Consider the following 27,728-nt stretch of genomic DNA (forward strand, 5'->3'; position numbering starts at 1 on the left):
GTCCTGATGTTGGAAAGAGCTCTATTTAAAAAGTGCGTGAGTGAAATGAAGGTGTATTGTTTTTAAATCAAGATTTAGGAGAATTACTGATTGTTTGTAGACTGTGAAATTTAAGGGGAGATAGAGTCTGCCTGTTGCCTGCAGAGTCTGCACAAACAGGAAGTGTGTGTGTGTGTGGGACAGGAAACGCATGCCCATAAAAGGTAACTGAGTGTGTAAAGAGAGAACACAGAGAGACAGATGAGTTAAACTCGAGGGAGATGAAGCAAATGCAGGTTTTAAGATAAAAATGAATATGATACTAATTATATGCTTTAGTGTGCCAATACAGGTGGACTTCTCTCAACATTGGAACCTTGAGTACAGCGGCAGAACAATAGATTAACAGAATTGGGAGAAAATAAGCCAGTCTTTGGCTCGAAATTGTGCAGCTTGATCTCTCACTTTGTCCCTGAAACTGAGAAGAAACTCAAAGGACAGTCAAGGACAGTCAATTTCCTGATGAAGACCGACAGAACATCGTGGACTTGAAGAATTAACTGAAGCTAAAAGCAGTGCAAGCGAAAGCAGTAACACTGACGACGACTGATGAGTCCAGCAGTATGAAAGAAAGCACGTGATGTGACATGCATGCTGGTGAAGAACAGTGTGATGTGTCTGCTTGAAGGCACTGACTCTCATATTTGCTATGCTTGGAGCAATCTTGGAAGAGAAGACTGAAAGGATGAATGGAGAAGAAAACAGAGCAAATGAAAATAAGACTGAAGGCACTGAATGTGATATTTTGCCATGCTGGGACTTAACTTAAAAGAAAGACTGTAAAGAAACAGAGAAGAAGACAACAGCTGAGTTGAGACTGTGTTTGTTGGAGCTTTGAAGCCCGAATGGGACACTGTGAATGAAAAAGGGACCGGTGAGAGATGAAGCTGGACGAGTTAGACTGCGAGAATATAGGATATAATTGGATTGGAAAAATTGAAGCCTGAACTCATGATTGTTTAGGGATGTCCACCACATCACAACAAAGAGGTAAACAATACAAAAGGTAAAAATAATGAAAGAAAATAACTGACAACTATATTAATGAATCGAAAACACACACACACAAGTTGTTACATGTGAGATTATTTTTGAAATGAATCAGAAGTGAGATAGTTTGAATCTAAAGCTCAGTGAAAAATGCATGAAGTAAAACTGATTATAATTTAAGATGCAATGAAGAAACAGCTTACACGTAGAGTACATTAACATGAATACATAGAAATGCAACGAAGAACTCAATGAATTAATTCAATGAAGAAGCAGTTTACACTCAATTAACATAAAATGCAAGGAAGAACACGTTTACATGCATGGCATAATTGGTATTTCTGACCAGAGACAGAGAAATGGGTCATTTAAGCACTTGTGATAATCATGAAAATGTCTTAGTTTTGTTATTTTCAGGAGTAAAGCAGAACCGGATCAACTTTCCACGGCCGCAGTCGGAAGAAAATTATAGGTTAACATCACTGGATATGTTAAGGCAAGTTTCTGGTTGAATTGTTCACAGAATGATGTGTCCATGAACCTGAAAAGCAAGCCCTAACACCTGGCTGAAGACCAGGAGGGCTGTTATTTAAGGTGGGAAATCAAAAATTTGGGTTAGTAATTCGGGAAAGAGAAAACTGACTGTTTAAGTGGGGAATTGTCAAGGAGTCTGAAGACTGTAAAGCAACATATGCAAAACCACACACACAAACAGAGAATGCATTAACCTTACAAAGACAAGCTCATGAAGATTAATGAATAGATATTGAATAAACCTGGCTAAGAACACAAGCATACGCAATGAAGATCAGCTTGCTACTTGTATGAGTGATAGAATGGTGTGAATGTTTAATAAAATAGACTTAAAGCTTGAAGTTGAAGTTGACTCAGAGGAGTTATATGACAGGGGAGTGAGTTATGGAAATTAACAGAAGAAAAGGGATTAAAGCAGTTTTAAAAGAGTGACTTAGGAGTGCTCTCGTACTGAGTGATCAAAACCAGTGATTATTATAGAGAGAAAATGAAAATAATTCAATAATGTGATAAGGTTTAAACATGTATTTCTCTTGTCAAGTTGGCTGTTGAGCTGTGAGTCACTATGCAAATTAGCTGGAGTGAGTGAGTGACAAAGACACTTCCTGTGTCTGTGTCTCGGAGGCTTTCAGTTCAAGAGAGAGCGGTGGCTGTTGTGTTGAGGATTATTGGGCGAAATATATAATGGTGAAGTATCAGGATATTTGATTACGGTGGTCAGGTCTGTTCAGAGGTGCAGATTTGGACAAGAAATTTATAATTTAGGGATGATACGTTGTTGAAATCGGTTTATATTTTATGCTGAATGAAAACATGGCAAAGTGAGGAAGGGTGACATTGTGCAAACGGTCTTTGATCTTTTGACGAGGTTTTCGGTGTGTTGAAAGGGTGAACTTTGAGATTGTTTCTGATTTTGGAGGCTGTTGTTTTATTTCAAGAGAGGGAGTTTGATTAAGACATGGATATGTCTGAGAGGGGCCCGAGAAATTTTGTAGTAGTGCACTCAGAAAAAACCTGTCAGGTGATTTTGTTTGGTACTTTGATGAGCTAATAATCAGCTCTCTTTTTTCATTTTTGTTCTAAGCAGGCCTGGAAGAGAGTGAACTGACAGCGCTGACAAAATTACCAAGTACGAAAATCAGGTGGGCTTTACAGATTATAATTGATTACAATCAGAGACTGATTGGCGGCGAGTCTCTGTCTAAAAAGGATTGCAGCGAGTCAATCCAGTCAAAAGTATAGAGAACTATTTTCCTAAAAAGTATAACGAAATAAAATAAATGATTGAGCTCATTTTGCTGATGTGGAGCATTTCATTAGGCTGCAGTATCAGCAAAAATATCATGTGTGAATGCATGTGAGTGAATGTGAGTGACTGGACTAAGGTGGGGATGAATAAATGTGGACAAATGTACCATGTGAGGAAAAGAAAGGGGATGCTTTGTTTTGCTTTTGCCATAAGCAGGACAAGTGGGAGACTTAAATCAGGGGATGCTGATGTTCCTTTGAGTGAATTTCTGTTTTATTGATTTGGGTTAGACCATATTATTACATTATAAAATGCTAAAAGGGAAACATTGTTTGATGAAATTCAAGTTACCATTAACTGAGGTAACTCATGATTAATAACTGTTCTGTTTAAGTTTATTTTTGTCATGACACAGACTGGATCATATAGGGGGAGAGTTGAGTAAAGGTTTTGTTTCCAGGAAATTCCAAGGATCCTTCGAAGGGAGCAGGAGTTCAAGAAGATTTGACATGATGATTAAATTGATTTTATTCCTTAAACACAGGTTTTCAGGTCTGGAGCAAAATACCGGAGAGGAGGATGGCTGAAGTGTTCTGAGAAATGATATGATATGACTAACCTTTTTTCCCTTTTAATTTCCTAACCTTGGGTGAAGCATTTTGAGTTTTTTGCCACATGAGATGTGTCAAAAAAGAGAGGGGTTTAAGATTTAATTTGTTTAATTTGAAATGGGTTTTAGTATGATTTTATAACTATTGGGGTTTTGTTTGATAATTTAGAGATGGTAAAATTCTTTAAATTCTTTAAAGAAAGGATTAAAATGAACTTTTATGAGTAGAAAATGTGTGATTTCTTTTTGATTTTTAGGATAAGTTGGCACAGTGACATAATGTTATAATGTTATAATGTTGTTATAATGTAGGCTTTAGAAACAGAAATTAAATAGATTTACACATTGCATTCTGTGCCTTTAACGGAGTTGTGGCTCAGAGAGTCGTCTCTTGAGGGTCACAAACTTTTGGTTAGCGTTATGATTAGCCAATCTACTGTGAGAATGACCTGAGTTATTGAAGGATTGCACACGCTTACAGACATATAGAGTTCATCAACACACAGGACAGTATTGATTTGAGGCCTAGGGCCTGAAATTCATTTAGCTTTTAACTGAATTTGAGTTGGCCCTGTAACAAGTGACAGACAAGAGGAACTGAATAGGAGTTTGGTTGTGACTAAACTGTGTGACATGTAAAATATTGGGATAACACATGCAGCTCTAAATTAGTCTTATTACATAAAATGCAGTTACAGAATACCAAATGCTGGTTGAAGTGACCAAGTTTTTTGTTTAAAACAGAAGCAAATGGGAGAAAGTTTATATATTTTGGTTAAGTCTGATAAAGTATAAATTAGAATGTATCATAACATTAAGAGCAGCAAAAATGAAATAAAATGGTATACCAAGAACAGGGTATAACACGGGAAATGTGGGTTCTGAAATGCAGTTAGAGTTCAGCTTTTAGCTATGATGAAATTTACTTAGGAGCAATTAACTATGTGCTTACACTTAGTGATTAAAGTGGTTGTTTTTTCTTTGATCCTTTAGTAGAATAAGCAGTTATAATGATTTTCTATACATTTTCTTGTGATAGGTGACTTTAGATGAGAGTTAGGCACTTGCAGCAGCGACAGTTTGTGCACAGGATGTTGGTGATCAGATAAGGAACAACAGGAAGCACATGCAGAGACGTGCTTCCTTTGATCCTCTTAAAGGCAGTGCGTTTAAGAGTTTTACAAATGCTGAGTACGGTTGAATGAGATATAAAAATAAAAGTCAAAAACCAAATACGAAATTAGGTTCATGTTTTGAGTAATATTAGGTTGAATCAGGTTCGAATAAAGAGAACTAGAGAGGGTCAGAGTGGGAAAAGTGATCCTAATGTACATGACGTCAGGGGTGGACAGGGAAGCAGCTGAAGGGGCCAAGGAGTGACCCAACATAATGTATGGCGACCTCTGGTGGTCCAGAGGTCGAGAGAGGGAGTATCGAGAGGAGAAATATTTTACTGCTATTATTTGCTGCTATTTTTATAATCATCATTACCATTTCCTGTTAATAGTGATGTTGCATTTAGATGCATTCAGATGTTCAAATATATGGTTATAGTCTTTATTACAGGTTGTTATAACCACTTCAAACTGTGGAGTTGAATCTATAATTTAAAGGTTTTTGAATGTTTTTATATTCTTATACTGAAGTCCTCAGTGGGTGAGAAACTGACTGCAGGGACAGGAAATACACGCTGTGCCAAAATGAGACAGGAAACACGTCTGCAGGGCATGCTTTTGCAGAAGTGAAACCGAAAGCAGAGTGAGTGCAAGCCAAAGAGTAGGGTGTTTATTATGCATTTATTGCGGATTAAGCCTTAAGTAGTTGTGTTAGATTGAAACAGTTGTTTTATATATTTTACATAAGTCAAGATCATTACACACAGGATGGCCTTAGCCTGGTTGCTTGAGTTGAGGTCAACTAAGGTGCAGAGAGCATCTGCGCACAGACAGACAAGACATACACACACATACAGACACGAACAGTGAGAGAGGTCACGACACGTATGCAGTACACAGCACGCACGCGCCCCCGCACGTGCACGCACACACCTATTAGATAGACTCATTTAGGTAAGAGTTTATAACTGCAAAGTTTGGGTGCGTACGTGGTAGTCTGTTCCAGGAAGTACACCAGATGTCCCAGAAGATAAGCGATAGCGAAGGCGGGCTGAGAGGAAGCACCTGGCTTCGACCTGAAGAAGATGTTCTGTTTTAAACTATGTTAAAAGTCATTGTGGTTTTGGAGTGACGTATGCTTTGTTTAAGTCTGCCTGGTAACAGGAAGACTGCCAACCCTATAAAACCTTTGTCTAATTATTGTAAGTTCAGTTCGACGCTGAAATCTGCACAGCGTTCGGACTCACACATGTGTATTCATTAAAATGCCGTCTAATTGCACACGCCCGGATCAGTGCTTATTTATGGATTCCTCCACAACATTTTTGAACCTTAATAACACTTATATATGTATATATATACACACACATATATACATATATGTATATATATGTGTATATATATGTATACATGTGTGTATATATATACACACATATATACATATATATATATGTATATATATACACATATATATAACGGTCTTTTGGATTTGATGTTTGTTAAGCTGTATGTCTGGATTTTGTTCTTTGCGCCCTCTGGTGGTGAGCTGTGTAGGGTACAGTTGGGTCTCCTCCCAGTCCCTTTTTTGTTAGCGCACATGGTGTCTGCATTCTGCAACTCACGGTTAGCTCCACACATGGAGAAAGTAATGTTTAAAGTTAGAGAAAGAGAAGAAATAAGTGAGAAAGAAGATGGAGAATAAGGCCATAAAGGACTATTTAGGACCTCCTGGATGTCAGCTCGCAAGGTTTGTGTATTTTAAATGTGTTATTTTCTGGACTTTTGATTGATTGACACTAAGTACAAGAGCGCATTTTGATGTGATGTTTTTGTTTTATTGTTATCGTGAGCAGTTCTCACGGGTTGTCAAGACCAGAATAAACCCTGTTTTACAATTCTACATCGTGCCTATGTCAATTCTTGAGGGTGCTACAAGCATTGTTAATGTTATTTCTTTAAGTATTCCTCAGGAATAGCTCTCCTGGCTTCTTCAAGGACAGTCTGAGCTTTTCTCTGGATATTGGCTGCCTTTTTTCTGTTCCCTGTCAAGATGATACCACACTGCTTCAAAACTGTTGAGGTGCAACAAAGAGTGAAGATAAACAGATAAATAGACAATAGATTGTTTAAATTTAGCATAATATATGAATCATTTATTTGAATAATCCAAGTATGCAAACTAAAAATCCCGGGAGAGCTTATGAGACCACAAACACTGTTGAGGTGCACTTCACAGACACAGGTTTGCAGAGGTGAAGCCTAGAGGACAGCTGGCAGCTACTCCCATGTATGTCAGCACCCACCTGTCACACAGTGTCACGGCTGGGGCAGCAGTCATGTAGTGAAGTGAAGGAGGACCCAAGTTGCAGACAGCGGCGGTGATGCGAGTGAGTTTATTTACAGTGAACACTAAATAACAAAGGTGAGAGCAGAACTAAACATAAACCTAAACTGGGGAAAACTAATAATAAACAAAACCCGAAACCACAAAATCACATGTAGGGGAAAACATAAGGAGGTTACGCGGCGGATGAAGAGCAGGGAATGGAGAGCAGAATGAGGAGCAGAGAGATGCAGAGACGACCAAATAACACAGACGAACCGACGATGAACACAGGTAACCAGACACTATATATACACACCGAGGAACACAAAATGGCAAACTGGAGGTGTCACGGCGAGTAGAGTGAGCCGTGTAGAAATAGTAAGGAGGATCCAAACGCAGGCAGTCGTGAAGGTGTGAAGGTGATTTATTGAATACACGGCACAGGGAAGAAATGGCAAATGGAGACAAACTAAACTATACTGGAAACAACTAAACTTACAGAGCAGAAACCAGAACATGAATGAGGGCGAGCAGTGGCGGACGACGATTGATAGCAGGGATAACACACAGAAGGAGCACGGTGGACACACAGACGGACCAGCAACTACAAAGACAGAAGACGCGACTTAAATACACACAGAGAAACACAGGGAGATTACACACAGGTGGGGGACACAGCTGGGAGTAATCAACAGCAGAGGTAAAACTGAACACACGAGACGCAGACCTTCACAATAAAACAGGAAACAAGAAACCATCACACAAAGACGCAGACTCGACACTGAGGGACAGACAGAAAATGACACATGGAACTAGACCTATACCAAGCAGACACGACCGAAGAACAAATCCTTAAACATGAACAAACAGAAACATGGAACTCTAATAATACTCTATCATCATCATAATCATCACCACCACCACCAGTATACAGGAATAATCCATCATTCAAAACCAAAACATAACATGCTGGGTTGAACCGACCCAGAACCGTGACAGGAGGGAGGCACAGCTGATCAGACCAGACAGGGAGAGCACAAAACTGAACACAGTAAGGTCACACATGGATCTACAAAGTAAAACAAGAAGTATACACTGACGAAACAAAGAACACGAAACTGACCGGGAGCATAAACTATAACCAAAGAACTAGAACATCCAACCTCAAATATATATAGTCAGAATACCCCAGAACATAAGATAATACTACTACTATTAATAATAATAATAATAAGCACAAAATGCTGGGTCAACCACCCAGGACCATGACACAAAGAGCAGCCTTTCATGCCTAACTCTGCATAACTGTAAGAACCGAAGCATTTTAATTGAAGAGTCATCTAAAGAAATCATCCTGTGCACAGTGGCTATGAAGGGAAAAATAAACGCTGGTGATTTGCTGATCTGCTTTTCCCCCACAGTTTCAACATTATGAGTAAACTAATGCAGGTATGAGAATCAGGCTGTTGTTGTCTCATACTGTTGCGTCCCTGCCTGTTAGCCGGTGGATCTTTTTCCTTTTTCTTGCTTTTTGATTGTTGTTGCCTCTAAGCTGTTTTATCCAGACTTATTTATGTTTTAATTTGCTTGTATGGAGTACTTGAGTATTTTTGAAAGGTGTCAATTAAAAACTGTATTAAATGTATGTATTACAATTTTTAAAATTAGAATACAAATTTCATGCCACAAACTTGAGTTGTCATATTAAACATCTGTGAGTTTATGTGCACAACATTATGCACATGTGGTCTGTGCATGTACACACATGAAGAGTTTGACATAACAGCATCTATAAAAGTGTTGTAGAAGTCACAACCCAAACCTCGACTAGAAAACTGTCTGAAAGAGTGTCTCAGACTAGACACTCAATATTTAAACTGTCATTTCTAAGCAAAATCCCCAGCTGTTAAGATCTCAGTGATAGTCCACTTGAAAAAAAATCATATTTTACATGATAATACATTATGTTGTAAACTTACCTTTTATTGCAACTTAAATCTATGATAATACAGGAGTTACCAATTCCATAGGTACTAATGAACGCCCATACAATCAGAGATGCAGTCTTTTAACATCAGTGCTGGTAACATGCTGGATGCTCCTTTTGCTTCTTAGTCTGGAGGGCGTGGTATCCAAGTTTTCCAACAGTATTCCAAATTTTGATTTGTCTGACCACAGAAGAGTTTCCCACTTTGTCTCAGTCTATTTTAATTGAGCTTTGACCCGGAGAAAACAGTGATGAGATTATGTTTACATGTGGCTTTTCCTTTACATGGTAACACAAGTCCTCCTGCAGTGATTTCCATGTCAGAATCATGACTGTTTTAAATTCAGTGCTGCTGGAGAGGCTGAAGATCCGAGGGATTCAAAATGAATGGGACCAAGCTGTTGGTATTTTTTCATGATACTGTTCACTGTAGATGATGATTATTCATTCTGTCTATCCTCCAGCTGTTTCTTTTCAGTAACACTTCCTTTTCCAGTCTGTTGTTGCTGGAAAAGGAACAACATTTGTTACAATGCTACATTTTGTGTTCCATTATAAATAAAATATGGTGAGATTTGTAAATGATTGCATTCTGTTTTTAATTTACATTTAACACAGCGTCCCAACTTTTCTGGAACTTGGTTTCTGATAACTATGCTTTCCTGCAATACATTTGCCAAGGTTGAAGTACACAGATGAATAATAGAGATATTATTATAATTTATTATAATTACCAGAAGTTAGAAGTTGTTGATGAATCACTGAGGATGTTACTCTTGAACTGCAGAAGAATTTACCAATTCTATTCATGACTGGCTTCTCAGTTCCAACTGAGGTGCAGAAGGTTTCCTGTCACTGTCAGAGTCAGGTTTGTTACCACCACGGCTCAAACTGTTCAGACAACCTTCAGGTTTGATAGATTTATCTCCACGGTTGGATTCATACCGTTTGACTTAGACAGTTTTGGTTCATCGCCAGGACTGCACTTGTTCAGATTTCCCCTTGCTGTGTTCTTAATGTGGTGTGTAGTCTTTGAGTTTCTTTGCTTTTCTGCTGTGGTTTTTAACATTTCCATAACTATACATGTGTGACCTCTGTATCTGAACATTTCATAGTACTTAACAAAATTACCTTTATCTGGGTCCAGAATGCGAAGTGGTTCTACATCTCTAACCTGACATCTCAGATTTCTTTGTCTTTTGTCATCTTGGTTACTATCAGCCTCGTCTTTCACCTTATTTTCACGTTTTGCCTTCCATAAAGGAATCCACATGTACCTGGACCCCAACAGGTGATGAAGATGCTGCAGTCATAATGTTTTTACTTGGAAAAGACGTCTTCACTGGAACAGCAGGTATTGGTAAATATTGAGTAAAATAAAAATCACAGAATCACAGTTCAGAATGATCACATATAATTGATCACATTAATCCTGACACACTGCTCTCTCTTCCACCAGCCACCTTTATATGTTAAAAGTATGATGGAGGTGATGGAGGCAGGGGTAAGGTGATAGAGCTCACAGTCCGGGTGTGTTTTCCTCCTCTCAGACTGTGCGCGCAGGTGACGATGAGTAACGGCGGCTACATGGGGACGCTTTATCAGAGTGACCCGCTGTGGTGGGTAGCTTGGTGTTTCCGATGTGACTTCGCTGTGATAGGCAGATGTCTGAACACACTTTTCCTTTACTAAACATTTCTTTTTACTGAAAAACCCGAGAAGGCAGAGAGGAGAACACTCAGGGCCAACCACGCGCCTGAGAGGACGGTGACAATGTTAATCAAATTAGCAGGTCTATTATAAAAGAAGTCCCATTTCAACTTCAGCTGATATCTATGCAATACAATACATTGGACTTAGTGTTGACTCTTATTCAAATTCTAATACATTTATGCCATTTTAAAGATTTTAAACAAGGGCTTATTTACACATGTATTTATGTATTTATGCATTCATTTATAGATACACATACACGACCTGTTCAAGGTGTACCACCACCCCGTCACCTCTCCTGCAGCAATTGGATAAGAGAATTTAAAAAAGAGAGAGATGGGTGGACATACTAAACGTGCAGGACTCCACATCTTTAGCGGGACCTTGAACGCAGCACGCATAGGTTGAGAAACCCCGTGAAAAAAGGACGCACCCATTCACAGCGCTTTGACTTCCTGCATCTGTGGCTACAGCTGATGCTTTCTAAGGGGCGGCACATGCACTTCACTAACTGTAGCCTAATGGGCTGTCGTGCATTTTAACCGAAGTTAGTTCCTTTTAGTTTTCTTTTCTAACCCGGCTGTAACTTTGGTGTGGACCCAGCACAATGGTAGGATTCATTTATGGTTCTGTACCCACGATACCGTCCAGTACGGGCAACTTTTCTGTGGGCTGGAATGAGTTTCGGAGACATCATTTTTTCTTATTGGCAACTTTTAGGGCGCCTTTGCTTTCAGGTGCTCTTTAACAGGGTCAGCACGGCTGAGTGGAAGACAGGTCTGTCACTTTACAGACTCTTCTTCACTACGTTTCTATTTCCGTAAACAAAACAGAGCCATTCCAAGATCGAGGGCACGGATTTGTTAGACAGTAAAAGCGGGGAAACACGTCCAAATGTTGTGTTACTTTGTGACTAAAGATGCGAAAGATATTTGTAGCACGAACTTCGGAAGTGATAACTCTGTAAACAGCGTTTGAAGAGCTGCAGGTCAGACTTGCCAGCCTTTGTGTGTTTACAGTATTTGTGAAATGCAGCTGCCAGTACTCAGTGTTTCAGACCGACGTCAGGAGTGTAGGCTACTTACGTGTGTTAAGAATCGAAAAATCAAGGAATTGGTAAGTTACCCAGCAAACGGCAACCTTCACGGAACGTTCCCTGAAGGCTATAGAACCCTCGGACATTCAGGGAACGGTTCCTTGTGTTATGGGTTACAGTGTCTGTATCTCTGTGATGATAGCGTCCTTGTTTGTTATTGGGCCACTGCTGACATTGGCAGGTGCTGATGTTTTTTTTGTTATGTTTTTTTTTTTTAGCTAATTTTCTTTTAGGTGACATTTTTATGAAAAAACAAACAAATACATGTTACAAAAACATTTTGGCAGGACAAACAAAAACACAACCAGCTGATCCAGCAGAGTTGGCTGGAGCATAAACCGGTAAATAAATAACTACACATAACACATGTTTGAGGAATCTGTGTGTTTGGAAGAAAAAAATAGCCAATGTCTGCAATATCCTTTTTAAAAAAAACATATAATCAAATATTGGTATTGCTATCAATCTTAAAGACACTTTATTGATTGGCCTGTAATTTTACCTGCTGATGTAATGATATTTTTTTATATTTGAGTTAGTTGAACAGTTAAAAATAAAAAAATTGTGATAGGTCATGAACTGGTTCATAGTAATCTGGGTAAAATAATGGCCTTTCTGTGGTGTAGTTTGGTGTGTATGAGTGGAGACCACAGCTAGATCTGGGCAGGCCACTGTTTAGAACGAGGAGTTAAATTCAGCTTCGTAGGCCTTGATTTTGATAGATATGGACTAAAGAAAACAAGCAATTTGACAGATTTTGACTTGGATTTCCTTTTTACACACACAGAAAAATCAATCATCAGACTTTATTGATAATGAAAAGGGCAATTAGTCTGAAATGTTAAAGTGCTCTGAACACAGGTTTAAAAGAAAGGAGCCAATAAAACAGTTCTTACATTTACACAAAGGTTCTGTTTTAACACTGGGCTGAAAGCATGAAAGAGACCTCTGCTGTTTGTACTCGAGCAATTTTGTAACTAAATTGTCATCAGTTTTAAATGATAAGAAGTGAACCTGTGTGAGTCCATTTGATTTAACAAAAATCGCGTCACAGTGGCTAGGTGGTTAACACATGTTCCAAACATGAAGGGTGATGACGGGGTTCAAGAAATTCCAATATCTGGGACAGCTGTGTCAGGAAGGGCATCAGGTGTGAAAATCTGTGTCATGTGCAAATCACAAAGGTGACCCCCTGTGAATAAGGAAGGAGTAGAAAGAAGCTTACCATGTGATGTTAAAATGCTGTCAACAGTGTAGTTTCTGTCTTTTGTTCCACAGAGGTGACTGCTGTCCTGTAAATATGGATCAGATAAAAGAAGCCAGGGTGCCGTGCTCCAGCCTCCTCACCTACCACAGAGAGCTGCTCGTGACCAGGCTGAGGAGCATTCAGTGCATCCTGGACAACCTGTTCACCTGTGGCTTCTTCTGTCAGGAGGATGTTGAGATTGTTCAGCAAACTGCCACCAAGGCTGATCAGGTAGAAAAAAGAACATCCGAGACAAAAACCGTGCTTAAAAATCTCTGAATTTAAAAACCACTCCTGCTTCCACCGAGGAGGTGATGTTTGTGATAGCGTCTGCATGAGTGCGTGTCATCATTCTGTGTGTAAACATGACAGTTTGGATTGCATGTTGGTAAAACCGTGTGGAGGGTGAGGTCATACTAACGATCTATGACACGTTAGCTATCGTCCATCAAGGTCTTCAAGGTCAACTTAGTAATTTATTGGTGGACAGCTATCATTCCTACAGGTGTTGTGTGTTTTGTGAATATATAGAAAGTACTGTATAAAATATCATGTGACATTTGACCTCTGAACTCTCCTTCGAGGTCAGTAGATTGCATACATACTACACAATTTAAAAAATGTAAATATAAGTTTGAATTTCTTTCATGATTTTTTTTTTTAGGTGCGCAAAATCCTGGAGCTAGTCCAGTGCAAAGGGGAGGAGGCCTGTGAATATTTAATCTTCATAATTTATAAAGTATGTGATGCATACATAGACCTGCAGCCATGGCTGAAAGAAATCAACTACAACCCAAGTGAAGATGTAACAGTGATGAAGGTGGTTAACACTGATCCAAGTAGGTGTCATTATCTTTGACCTCTTTCATACTTTACAGCTCTCACATCTGTATCACTAGAAGTCAGTCTGCTGTTTACCAGTTGAGCAGTTATGGTCGAATATAAAAATCTATTACAAGAATAACAGCATCGTTTCTATTTGATTACACAGAAAGTGTAGTAATATTTCAAACTGAAATAGTAGAAATCAGCAGGACTGGAGTTTTTTTGAGCGACTGAAGTTATATGTAGAGTATGTGGGTGTTTTAAATAACAACAGTAACTATCAGGCTGATGTAGCAGGATTAAAGGAGTCCCTGAGTGTTCTTGACTTAAAAAAACGTTTTATTTGTTATTTTTTACTTGAACTTGTAGAATTTTTGTTTGTGAGAGCATGAAACATGCACGACCTTACCACCTGCTAAAGTCTCAGAATATCTCAAAAGGACTTGAAAAGCAAAATATGTTCAGTATGCAAAGGTCTTAAATGTTAATAGTGATGCCACAATTTCAGTGCACATTTCTGCCCACACAGATTTGGATGATGTAACATGTATTGTAAAAGTAAATGATTTAGCTGGACATGAGACAAACGTTGTAAAATGGCTCTGTCAGCCCTTACAGTTTATTTGTGTGTGGATAAAACAGGGTAACAGATACAGTAAGATAAGCTAGAATAACTAACGCAGTGGTTAAAGCCAATATCTAAGAAACAACTAATAACAGAAGGCAACCTGCACTCTGTCACAAAACAATATTTGATACAAAATATCCAGACAGCTGGCCATTTTTTAGGTAGGCACACTATTTTTTTTAAAATTTCTTTTCACATTATTAAACACATTTGGACACATTTGTAACATTTTACCTTATTATTCATTTGAACTGATATCAATTATGTTTAACTTTTGTTTGTATATTTTCAGGCATTTGGTCTAAATTTTGTGTAAGTTTAACTAAATGTAATTAAGCCACACAAAAGCTTCCCTACCTGGAACCAGTCGACTTCACCCTGCAGTTCTCCCTTAAATAAAGTCATGTGATGACCAATAAAACACAGTGCACTGAAATCATAAAGAAAGCACTTTTTTTGTCTTTACAAGCCCAGAAGAAATCCCCCCCGTCTGTAGCTACAGATAATGCAACACACACACACACACACACACACACACACACACACACACACACACACACACACACACACACACACACACTTCTGACAAGGCTCCACAGCAGCGCTGTAAGATGAATGGACAATTTACACTGAATGTTCTACTTTTGGAGCTTTCTCACACCCGGGCCAGTTACTCAACTCTCGTGTTTACTTTTTTAATCTGATACATTTTTCTTGCTATTTTTGGTCATTTATGAAACAGCTGAGCAGTGGTGGGCACTCAGGTTGTAAACACTCCACTCCCTCAGTTCTCACTGCTTCACCTTTTTGTAGTTCTTACAAAGAACAAAACCTCCTTATAAAACAGACACAGAGCCAATCACCTTTTACGTTTCAAGAAAGCAAAATGCCATGCTTATGCATTCTCTACCCCTGTAAAAACTCACATTTAGCACTGATGATAGGATTTATCTTATATATAGTAATTCATGGCAACCATCCCAACGAAAGTTCAAATTTAAAATGATACAAAAACAATAAATCTTCCAGCCATCCAGGGGCAGCAGCCTAAGCAGTCTCAGAGCTCTGTGGTGAAAGTGGTGGAAAATTGAATTGCTATGTTAGTACACATACACTGACAACAAACAAATAGATAATTCCAGCTTTTTGTCTTTCTAGAGGTGTTTTGTCTTCTACAGTTAGATTAGAAGATGATAGTATTGCTGTGCTGTGCTATTATTGTGGTAGTGTTGTGAGTTACAGTGCATTTGGAAAGTATTCGCAGTGCTTCACTGTGCAATCATGTCTCAGAGGCCTGAAGATAATTCATTCATTGGACTTCATGGCTTGCTCTGACATGCTTATACAGACAGCTGTGTACCGAACCATGTCCAATCAGCTGAGTTTACCGCAGTGGAAACAGGATGCACCTGAGTGTCATGGAAAAGGTTGCACATGTCAAGTTTTGTTTTTTATTTTTAATACATTTGCACCAGTTCTGAGTTTTTTCAGTCATTAGGGACTACTGTGTTGAGAAATTTGAGGTGAACTTGAATGGAATTATTTTGTTATCAGGCTGTAACATGGCAGCATGTGGAACCAGTGAAGTGTTGTGAATCCTGCACAGATGCACTGATCTAGATCGGTTTAAGAATGAGTTTGGCTGCGATCAAAGCTTTGACATTTTTTAAATGTGCACTAAGTCAGCAGATACTGTGAGAAGCTGAGACATGACATGAGCCGGGACACCAGCTTCATCATGTCCTATGGCCAGCAAGAGGAGACGCGGCTGGAGGACCTCTACACTGACACTGTGATGGAACTGTTAAATGACTGCAACGAAAGCTTGGGCTTCTTAGAGAGTGTGGACCAGCTCCTGGGAGATCACGCAGTTTTCAACCCCCAAGGTGAAATCACCTACATAATGGGGGATGCTGGTGTGGGAAAATCCATCCTTCTGCAGAAGCTCCAGAACCTCTGGTCCACAAAAGAGTTGCAGACGGATGCCATCTTCTTCTTTAAGTTTCGCTGTAGGATGTTCAGCACCTTCAAGGACGCAGAACAGATCTCTCTCAGAGACCTTTTGTTCAAACACAACTGCTACCCAGATCACGATCCAGACAATGAAGTGTTTGATTACATCCTGCGCTTCCCTGAGAAAGTCGTTTTTACCTTTGACGGCTACGATGAGATTCAGGAGGACGTGGACCTGATGAACCTGCCTGAGGTGGTTTCACCGGAGGATAAGGCCAACCCGCTGCAGCTGCTTATCAGCTTGCTCTGTGGGAAATTACTCAAGGGCTCTCAAAAAGTGCTGACGGCCCGGACAGGGATTGAGATCCAAAGCAAGGTGATCAGAAAGAAGGTGGCTCTGCGTGGGTTCTCCCCAGATCACCTGAAGACTTACACTGACTTGCACTTTAAGGAGCAGGAGCACAGAGAGCTGGTATCCATTCAGCTGGATGCCAGCCCCCACCTCTGGGGACTGTGCTCCACCCCGCTGTTCTGCTGGATTGTATTTAAGAGCTTTGGACACCTGCACACAATGCACGACAGCTTTCATCTGCCCGAAACCTGCATCACGCTCACCGATATCTTCCTCCTGCTGTCCGAAGTGTTCCTCAGTCGCTCCGCTACACCTGCTCCGTCTTTGCTAAAGAAAAGCACCCGCTGCACCTCGGAGACGTTCAAAGCAGGGCTCAGGCCTCTTGTTGCGTTTGCCAAGTTGGCGCTGCAGGGTATGGAGAGAGGTAGCTTCATTTCCAGCCAAGAGGAGATCAGTGAGTGCGGTGTGACAGAGGAAGATCTGACTCTCGGCTTTCTCAGACCTCTTAGTGAGGAGGATACCAGCGGGAGCTCCGCTACCTTTGAGTTCCTCCACATGACCCTTCAGTCTTTCCTGGCAGCTTTTGCTCTGGTGTTGGATGAGCAGGCTGCTGCCAGCTCCATCCTCAAGTTCTTCACAGAGTGCAGCAGGAGAAGGAAGGTGTCTTGTCTGCCTCTTGATTCCTGCATAAGTAGCTCTTCAAAGCCCAGCGAAAAGAAGCCGTTTGCAAGCAACGAACACCTGCAGTTCACTAATCTGTTCCTGTGCGGCCTGCTGTCCAAGAGTCAAAGAAGCTTGATGGGACATCTGGTGTCTCCCGTCTTACTGAAGAAGAAACGAGCCCTGCTGAAGTCGTACCTTTCCACTAGTGTCAAGTTCCACCTGCGTGGCTTACCCCACTACGACGGCCAAGAAGGCAAGAAAGTTCATGTCTTGCCCAACTTCCTGTGGATGCTGAGGTGCATATTCGAGACGGGAAGCAAAGACATTGCTGAGATGACGGCGAAAGGCATCACGGCCGGCTTCATCAAGCTGGGCTACTGTAACGTGTACTCGGGTGACTGCACCGCCCTGAACTTTGTGCTGCAGCACCGTCAGAAACTCCTGGGGCTCGACATGGATAACAACAACATCAGCGACTATGGGGTGAAGCAGCTCAAGCCTTCCTTTTGCAAGATGACAGTAGTGAGGTGAGTGCGGCCGTGCTTTCAAACACGTGTTTCGTTTAACTCTGAACCATAATAAATAATAAAACTGTTCCCCTGCAGACTGTGTGTGAATCACCTGTCCGACCGCAGCATTGAGATTCTTGCAGAGGAGCTGTGCAAACACAAAGTTGTGGAGGTTTTGGGGTGAGTAAACGTTGTAAACCCAGTAATTCTCGTTACTCCTCGATATAGTTAGACTATATCGAGGGTTTTGGACGTGATTACGTCAACATTTGAGACGGACTGATCTGATATTTGGATCAGATTGGGATCGGTGACACCTGGCCTCAGTAGCACCCAGGGGCTCAGACTGTTCAGTTCAGTTTTACATTGTGTGCTCACTTCTTCACACTTCAGCAGCTGTGCACTGTTTGCTAATGATGTGAAAGTACTAACATAGCATGGAGGAATCTGAAAGTAAAGGCTCAGCACTTTAAAGGTATTTCAACAGTGAATAGCTTGGTACTTGGATAGCACTGTACTGCTCTTACTCAGCATTCAAACTCTCTCTGATCCAGTTAACCGGTTGGATGAGGTAGTTGTATAAAGTTATAAACTGATTTGTGTGTCATTGAGCGAAGTAAGTGCTTGATGCCCAACAACCCACACAGACACACTGCTCCTGAGCTAATTCTGCTGTATGAGCATGCAGTGTCCCTTGGTTTCACAGTCAGATACACTCTGTGCTCGACACGTCTTGTTTCACAATGCTCAGCGCGTCAGAAATGTTACTAAACAATGGGTTGGCTCACTGTTCCTACAACAGTCTGTGTAGGTATTGCTGTCGTGACAGGATTTGTTCAGGGATACATTTTAGCCTTTTAGGATCCACTTCCATGTTCCGCGTTGAACAGGCCACAGTGAATATATAACATATAACATGTGATGAGCAGAAGATCCAGGTGGATGCCGGGATGGTGGAAGGGTTGTAGACGTGATGCAGGGCAGCAGCAGCACTGCTGACGTTTCTGAGGCAGAGATAGAAATCTGCTCAGCTCAGGCTGGTGTGTTTGGTGTCAGACGTCAGAGCAGAGCGAGGATGTTGGTGTTTACACTGCAGCGCAGCTTCAGTTGCCTGCCTGAAGCAGCTTGCTATGTTATTCCATTTTCTCTAAAACCTGTCTGAATCTTATGTTCTTTATGAATTTATAATTATCTTATTAAAAACGCAAACACTGACTGTGATTTTTGTATTTGTGTCCTCAGGCTTTACAACAATAACATCACAGATGCTGGAGCCAGGCTTGTTGCTCAGATCATTGAAGAATGTCCCAAACTGCGAGTTCTCAAGTAAGTTAAAAATACCTCCGTTGGGGGAAAAAAACAACATACCTTACTAACTTTGAATACGTTGACATTACTTTGTAGGATTGGTAAAAACAAGATCACCAGTGTTGGTGGGAGGCATCTGGCCAACGCCATAAAGAAGAGCTCGTCAATATTTGACGTGGGGTAAGAATTCAGTGTTCATCCAGGAAATTCAGCAAATTGGTGAGGTGTAAGAAACAAAGTAAAAAGGCAGCTTTAATGGTGACAGAGGAAGTTTCCAGCATTTATTCTGAGCATTTAGGCACAACAGAAATATACCCTGATGACTGAAACCAGATGTGACGAAGAGAGAAATCCCACCGAGATGCATTTTTAGCTGTGTTGTTTAGCCCAGCTGAAAACATTTGAGGAAGGACATGATAACCATGTGCCTGATCAGGCTTTCTGTGCATTTTTGCAGGATGTGGGGGAACAGTATTGGCGATGAGGGAGCAGAAGCATTTGGAGAAGCTTTGAGGAACCACCCGAGCCTTACCAACCTCAGGTAGGAAGTTGCAAAAACGGCACAAAAATAAAAATGCCCATCCAGACTTCTTGACTAAAATCTTTCCTCTTTTTCTGTCTTCTAGTCTGTCGGCCAATTGCATTACATCCAGAGGTGGGCGGGGCCTGGCTGAAGCACTGAAAGAGAACACGGCACTCAGGATATTTTGGTATGTGCAGTCCGTGCCCCTGTGTCGACATCAGTAAGGTAGAAGGAGAGCTGGGATGTGCCTCCTCCACCTGTATTTAGTTATAAATTTAGTTGCATTCTGAAAGAACTTGCAGCCCAACACTTAAACACATGGTCGACCTTGTGGATGTGGAGCTACACCACAGTCAATGCTGCCTCTTCAGACTGATTATAGTCTCACGGCTGTTTGTGCTTTTTAGGTTGGTGGAGAATGAAATGACTGATGATGCGGCTCCACACCTGGCTGACATGATTCAGGCAAACACTGGTCTGACCCACCTGTGGTAAGGACAACGCAGCATCACTCTGCACCCTGTTTACACAGCATGGATTGGAACCATTGACTGTAGAAAACATGGACGACGGGACAGCTCCCCAAAAATGAAGCCAAAACGTCTCTATCGCCCCCTGGTGTCTGGCTGCAGTATAGGTCATAAACCCCGCCTCCTCCATGTTAGCGGATGGGACTGGGGTCAGACTAAAATAAATTTATTCTCCTTAGATAATTTTTTTTCCAAAGATTCTTTCTTTTGTTATCAATAGTTCTCATCATGCTGATTGATGTCCAAGGGGTCTCCTTTCCCATAAGTTTGATTCTAATTCCTACCGCGGCGATGTTAAATTGGGGTGAAACGTCATCATAGCAGCTTTGACTGGCAGCTGCAGTCACGGAGAAACTTGGGTATCTGTGTTCAAGAATAGCAGATAGAGCGTAGGCTCTGAGAGGAGGGCCAGCGTTTACGCTACGAAAACACGACCGAGTGTTTTAACCTGACAGCCTGAGGTGTTCTTCAGTAAACTGGACAACCCGACAGAAGGACCCGAGGCCCGGCTGCACTTTTTCGGTAAGTTAAACGTGTTTGTAAGCTAATCCGTAACTACTGTCCTTAGCTATGTCCTGAGACCTAGCTAGCTAAAATGAGCACTCGGCTGTCAGGGTTCGTTTAGCTAATCTGTGCAGGTGAATGAACTTACTAAAGAAATCAAGAGAAACGTTCCGGGCTACTCAGTCACTAATTACTGTTACTGTACTTTTATTACAAGTATTATACTGTAAAAGCAACAGGCTGCACCCTGCTGCAGCTCCTGTGCAGAACTGAATATTAAATATATGCAAACAACAGCATGTTTTCAGGCTCTTGCCACATCTGTAAAGACAGTAACATCTTTTTTAAAAGCTTGTACTTCAGTAACTCCTCATTAATCAGGAACTATGGATTAAAGTACTGTAGTGTACTGTAATACTGAAAAAATGTAAGAGAAGAACTTCAGATCCTGAGTGTGTGAGGACAGAAGAATCAGCTTTATTTCAATTTTGAGGGATAAAATTTATATTTGAGTTTGATGGTTCTGTTCTCTTTGTGATTACAGGAGCTGCCCTCAGATTCAGACCTCAGCACCACCCAGTGACAGCAGACAGATCATCCAACATGTTCACATGTTAACTGCAAAATGAACTGATGAAAACAGTACAAAGGTTAAAGTACCACATGTGCTGTAGTGAAAGCTGCAGCTTTATTGATAAAGTTAAAGACAAAAAAACAAAAGGATTAATCACTCATGTAACTGTGTCACTATATATCAGCATTAACAGGACCTCAGTTTGGTGTTTCACAAAGCTGCTGATCTCAGACCTGCACAGCTTCCGCTTTAAACACTTGATGTACTCAGCTGCATGAAGAGCACATGAGATTTTCTCTAACACAATTAAATAAAACCTGATGAAGGTCAAACGTCATCACTTGTATGTTGAACTACAAACTTGTCATCTGGAATTTTTTCACAGTTTTTTGCAGATAGTGTGTTATTTACCATAAAGTGATGCAGAGTTATTCATACCAGAGTAACCACAGAGGATCATATATTTTTAAATATATAACTTTCTACAGGACTGAATATAATATCTTTATGTAAAAGTCCGGAGCCTCTGGGGAGTATCCGAGTATTTATAACATTAGACAAACCAAAGGTCTCCATCACAGTGTTCATGAAATGCTGGGTTTATCCATCTCCTGGGGCGGGCCTACGGAGGAGTGCTGAAGATTTCCCTGTGAGGGAGCTGCTGGTGAAGATCATGAGTCCTGCTTGAGCTATGCGATGAGCTTCAGTCTTCCTGGTGTTTCTTAAATGATGCCTCTCTCAGTGGGTCAACAGAACTTCTGGCACAGGACAGCTGTGATGAAAGAAAGGGAAGAAGTTTCTCCAAACATCTGGACCCAGGAAACCCAGCTTGGTCCTGATGGTCTCCCTCACTAGTTTCTCCCCAGGGTGAATGTAGCTGTTGATAAAATATGGACTCTATTATTAAATGAAAAGAACAAATTAGACTACACTACTGAAACGTTCTGCTGCTGTTTTTAAAGTCTCCATGTTACCAGGCTGTAGAGGGCTCTGAAGATTTAAACAGTTTTAGATCCATTACACTCACAGTCTTATGTTAAAATCTCAAAGGACAGCATTATATTTTTGATATTAACAGTAACTCTGGGCCTCTGTAGAGTGTGCAGATGATCTCATCGCTGTCTAAAAATGGATAAAAACAAACATAAGAAGTGCTGAATCCTTCAATAACACAGACTATTAGAGTAGCAGGTGTGTAGCATCGCTAACTAGCTAGCAACAAGCCTCCAACACAGTGCGTATGCTAGCGGCTAATCTAGCTAACGAATTAACAACAGAGTGACTTTAGAACTATAAGATGATAAACTGTGCGTCTTTTTTTAATAACAATGACATGGTTGTATTTACCTTAATTAAAGGAGTCGTCAGTCGCGGTAAACCAGCAAAAGAACTGGAGCAGCCGGGCTACGTAAAAAGTGTAGGGGGGCGTGTTTGCGGTCACGTCCAGCGGGTGTGTGGGCGGGAGCGTTACACAGTCGCTCCACCTCAAGTCACTACTGCGCAGACTCTGGCTCCAAATTTGCAAGATGGCAGCCTCCACAAGCGGGATATTTTGGCTTCATTTTTGCACAATGGGAGGAGGCGGAGTCGCGTCGTCCATGTTTTCTACAGTCAATGATTGGAACTCTTACACAGCTCAGTGTCCTTTGTCAGTCACTGCTTGTTTGTCTGCAGGTTAATCAGCAACCAGTTCACTGTGGAAGGGATCAGGCAGCTCGCTGAGGCCCTCACTCACAACAAAGGACTCAAAGAGATATGGTGAGCATCAGTTCAAATTGACAATTTGGCATCTAGGTGTTTTGTTCTCCCGCCTAAGGTTATGTCAGACCAAGCAGAGGGTGGGTGTCCACGTTGTGAGAATGATTATTTGAAGTTCAACTTATTCTGGACACAAACTTAAGCTAGTTAGGGACGGATTGGTAACTGTAAGGCTGTTAAATGCAAGTGGAATAAGCTAGTACAATCCCTTACAGCAGTGGTTCTCAAACTGTGGTATGTGTACCACTGGTGGTACATGGGCTCCCTCTAGTGGTAGACAGGAAGTCTCCCAAAAAATTTTTTAAGATTAAATAATATAGCATGTTCTGACTGAGGGATTTCTGAGAGAATTCAAACGTACAGCTCTGCTATCACTTCCAACATAAATGAAGACAGGAAACTAAACAGCAGTGACGTTTGTAGGGTTACTGAAGTTGGGCTAGCTGGTATATAATGATGTGCTACGTGATCGCTAGCGACACAGCTATGTTAGCATAACATAAACACAGTGAAGCTGGAGGATGAACGCTAACTTTTTTCTACTGGATAAAAGTTAGCGTGAGGGTTCCCGATGGTTAGGGACAAATGCAATCGCATGGCAGGATGCTGTAAACGGACCAAACTTCAGTCAGGAGAACAACTGAGATAATCCATCCACAATACGAGGTTAGTCATTAATATACTGCTGCATGGGCTGGGCTGTAGTTACAGTGTAAGGGTTTAAAACTGAGCTTTAAAATGATTAGCGGTAATAAAAACAGAGAGAGGCCGACAGTGATCACTGACTGTTTTTAGGGGCTTGTTCAGATTAAATAGAACAAGATACAACGAAACATGTTAAAAACACAACAGCCTTAATAAACTCAGAGTAGTTTGTACTGAAGCAGGATTCATACGTCATCACTTAAAGATTGGATATCCCACCTGCTGTGAATGTTTTAATGCAGTACAGTTGTTATTATTATCATTATGTCACATCCTGTTTATAACAGTTAAAATAAATACCATTCTTATAAGACATAAAATTGTCTTGTGTAAACTGTATGTGGTGTTAAATAGGCCTACACTACTGTACTTTAATGTCGATCATAAGGGTGGTACTTCAAGAGCCATATATTATATGAGGTGGTACTCACTGTGAAAAGTTTGAGAACCACTGATCTACTGATCAACAGGCGCCACTGTTGTAACGTAGACCCTACAGTAATGGATTAGCACGTAAATAAGCTCAAAGGGTGTAGCTCTGCTGATGGCTCTCATGTCTCTCTGTTGAAACAGACAGTGAGCTAATAAAATAGAGGAATTAAGCTTTCCCAAGTCATTTCAGTAAAAAACAGGAAATTTCTGCTTTCTTTATTACTGGGAAGGAAGAAAAAATCATCATTCAGATGTTCAGCTGAAACAGAAAATATCAGATTCATCGGTAAAGGGTCTATTGAGATATTACAGATGATGAATGAAAGGAAAAAACAACATAACCTAAAGCAGGGGTCCCCAATCCCAGTCCGCAAGGGCCGGTGTCCTGCAGGTTTTAGATCTCACCCTGGGTCAACACACCTGAATCGCATGATTAGTTCATTACCAGGCCTCTGGAGAACTGCAAGAATGTTGAGAAGGTAATTTATCCATTTAAATCAGCTGTGATGGATCAAGGACACATCTGAAACCTGCAGGGACACCGGCGGACTGGGATTGGGGACCCCTGACCTAAAGTGTCGGGCCAGTACGTGCCGCCAGAAGTAACGCTGGTGGTGGAGGATGTGTTGATCTCTTCGATCTGGAGCTGAACTGGATTCACACTGGACCCAGACTAGCAGGGAGATGCCCTCTACAGCACTAGGTCCAGCTTTTCCCTGTCACCCGTCTTTGAAAGCATCCACAGAGTGAATTGCAGGTTACGTTGGGCAGCCGGTAACGTTGTCCCTGTGAATGCATGACTGGAATCTGATTGTATTTCTACAGCGTGAAAGGAAACCGGCTCTCTGAAGAGGAAGAGCAGCAGTTTGTGTCAGAGAAGCGGCTGCGGTTCCACTGACTGGGCACCTCACATGACGCATGCACAGAGCTGTGTGAAGGAGGAAGTGTGTGCACTCGGTCCGTGTGCGCGATGCTGGTGTCAGCAAACGGATTTGGTGCAGTTTCACCCGATGCTGTGGGGATAAAGTCGCACCACCTCCATAGTCTGTTTTTATTTATTTATTATTCTTAATGGAAGAAAAAACAGAATGTTTGTTTTTTAAATCCCTGAACGACATCACTGCGTTTCATTTTGGGGACACTACCCTAAAATTTCAACAAGTGTTTCACAGTTTTCCACAAAAATTAGGAAGTGGGAACTTAAACAAGAAGTATACACTATGCTGACTTCCTCACATGCACACCTTGTTTTCTGTGTGCATTTCTGTGTACTGTAAATGCTTTTTCTTATTTATTATCTGACTGTTATACAAGATGCTGTTTTCCACATACTTAATGGTGGTTCAAAGGTCTGGAACTCTTTAGAGTTTCCTGTTTCTGTGTAGATGTGACCTAAAATGTTAAAAGTGTTACAACAATAAATAAATACACTATATCTGTGAGTGGCAAATGTGTGAACCTTTCATCCAGTTCCTCTGTGTCGAGCACGGGCTTTCCTCGCTGCTTTCTTCAGACATTTCTGTTGGAATAAAGTGAAGACTTTGATTTGGCTGTTTCAGACGTGGCCAACACTTCATTATATCACTACCAGCGTGTTTTACACATGGGATCAGGTCCTTGTGTTGGAATGTTTGTGTGTGTTTGTTTAGGAAGAAAACGAAGCAAAATGCTTTATTTTGGTCGATTCAGTTAAAAAACATTGTCCAAGCAGCCGTCTGATTGGCCCAGGTAATCTTTAATAAACAAACAGGCAGCGTGGTCATTTCAGAGAGCCGGCGCTCCTTACACACAGGTGCAATAATATGCATACCAGTGTTGTTCAGTATGAACATTAACCCATGTGAGAGAGGCTGCTTGGACCCCACAGGCTAACAGACCTACATGCTGTAAAATCCTGTTTTTATATGGATGACATACAGAAATATTCAAGCTTGCTATGATTTCTTTTGTTGTACAGATTCTTTGTGTTTGCTGGGGCTCAAACCCGACACAGTCGCAGATATGAAGCATGCTGGGACCGCGTCTTCTCTCGGTGCACACTATCAAATATACATACCTAACAAATACAGCAGTAACCAGCAGCTCTCAGAGCCTCAAGTTTGATCTTTGAGTGATTTATTCTTTTTCTTAGTTGGTTCATTTGTCTCAGTTTTCTGCCACTTACCTGAGTTCAGGTATAAACACACCACGCCTTCCCTCAGCAGGCTGTGGTCTGCACCACCTTCTGCTTTCACTTGTCTTACTTTATTTTAGCTTCGGGTTCGTTCTCCTCCCTCGCTCACCATGTCTGGTTTCAAAATGAGAAGATGATGATGATGATGGCCAAAATGCTGGGAGCGTCATGAACCCAGCACATTTACCTTGTGCTTCTTCAGACCGTAGAGGCCAGTTAACTGGATAATGTCTGAGACAGGACAGTCTCATATATTCACATTAGAACTGTTTTATTCTTTGGAATAAGCAAAGATCCAGTATTGATCAGCCTCCATGTACCTACAGTAATAAATAATTGCCAGATTTTCTTTTCTTTCTTTCCAGCGAGTTGCAGGCTGTGCAGGGGATTTCTGACTGCCAGTGCAAACAGGGGAAGCCCCATCGTGATGACCCAAGTTACACAATAATACAAAAAAGCCATTGGAGAACTGAGAGTCTGAGGCTGGTCACTGAAAGAGTTCACCCAGCTCTCACCATGGTGTGAACTGTCATTTAGCATCTAATGGGGTGTCACCACAACTAATACACCTGTCATTAGTTTAACTTTATTAACAATGACTCTGTAAAAAATCTTGCTCCTCACATACAAGGTCTTAAATAATCAGGCCCCATCTTATCTTAATGACCTTGGGGCGATCGTGGCTCAAGAGTTGGGAGTTCGCCTTGTAATCGGAAGGTTGCCGGTTCGAGCCCCGGCTCGGACAGTCTCGGTCGTTGTGTCCTTGGGCAAGACACTTCACCCGTTGCCTACTGGTGGTGGTCAGAGGGCCCGGTGGTGCCAGTGTCCGGCAGCCTCGCCTCTGTCAGTGCGCCCCAGGGTGGCTGTGGCTACAACGTAGCTTGCCATCACCAGTGTGTGAATGTATGGGTGAATGACTGGATATGTAAAGCGCTTTGGGGTCCTTAGGGACTATTAAAGCGCTATATAAATACAGGCCATTTACCTTGTAGTACCATATCACCCTATTAGAGCACTTCGCTCTCGCACTGCAGGCTTACTTGTTATTCCTAGAGTATTTAAAAGTAGAATGGGAGGCAGAGCCTTCAGTTTTCAGGCCCCTCTTCTGTGGAACCAGCTTCCAGTTTGGATTCAGGAGACAGACACTATCTCTACTTTCAAGATTAGGCTTCAAACTTTCCTTTTTGCTAAAGCGTATAGTTAGGGCTGGACCAGGTGACCCTGAATCCTCCCTTAGTTATGCTGCAATAGACGTAGGCTGCCGGGGAGTCCCATGATGCATTGAGTTTTTCCTTTCCAGTCACCTTTCTCACTCACTATGTGTTAATAGACCTCTCTGCATCGAATCATATCTGTTATTAATCTCTGTCTCTCTTCCACAGCATG

General features: G+C 41.3%; 1 protein-coding gene and 1 long non-coding RNA gene across 7 annotated transcripts; one reads left to right on the forward strand and one right to left on the reverse strand.

The window, feature by feature from the left end:
* Window positions 1-10,971: 10,971 nt before the first annotated feature.
* Window positions 10,972-25,611, forward strand: nod1 (nucleotide-binding oligomerization domain containing 1). Of its 6 annotated transcripts, XR_003222263.1 has the most exons (13): window positions 10,986-11,173; window positions 12,938-13,136; window positions 13,570-13,744; window positions 16,041-17,853; window positions 17,932-18,015; window positions 19,078-19,161; window positions 19,240-19,323; window positions 19,601-19,684; window positions 19,770-19,853; window positions 20,074-20,157; window positions 22,949-23,032; window positions 24,706-24,872; window positions 24,995-25,611. XR_003222263.1 is itself a non-coding variant. In XM_005472373.4 (12 exons), exons 2-12 carry the CDS (start codon window positions 12,960-12,962, stop codon window positions 25,065-25,067), a joined length of 2,826 nt encoding a protein of 941 aa, XP_005472430.1. In that variant the 5' UTR covers window positions 10,972-11,110; window positions 12,938-12,959; the 3' UTR covers window positions 25,068-25,611. The 6 variants fall into 6 exon arrangements, 5 of the variants coding, with proteins under 5 accessions (XP_005472430.1, XP_019220560.1, XP_005472429.1 ...); XM_005472373.4 differs by lacking the exon at window positions 24,706-24,872 and having other exon boundaries at window positions 10,972-11,110; XM_005472372.4 differs by lacking the exon at window positions 24,706-24,872 and having other exon boundaries at window positions 10,988-11,173.
* Window positions 25,261-27,387, reverse strand: LOC112848247 (uncharacterized). The gene is made up of 2 exons (XR_003222264.1): window positions 27,328-27,387; window positions 25,261-27,009 (listed from the first exon to the last, which is right to left on the reverse strand). It is a non-coding gene; the product is annotated as an uncharacterized LOC112848247 (long non-coding RNA).
* Window positions 27,388-27,728: the final 341 nt, after the last annotated feature.

This window comes from Oreochromis niloticus, linkage group LG11, assembly GCF_001858045.2.
Source record: "Oreochromis niloticus isolate F11D_XX linkage group LG11, O_niloticus_UMD_NMBU, whole genome shotgun sequence".
In the NCBI taxonomy this organism is placed as follows: Eukaryota; Metazoa; Chordata; class Actinopteri; order Cichliformes; family Cichlidae; genus Oreochromis; species Oreochromis niloticus.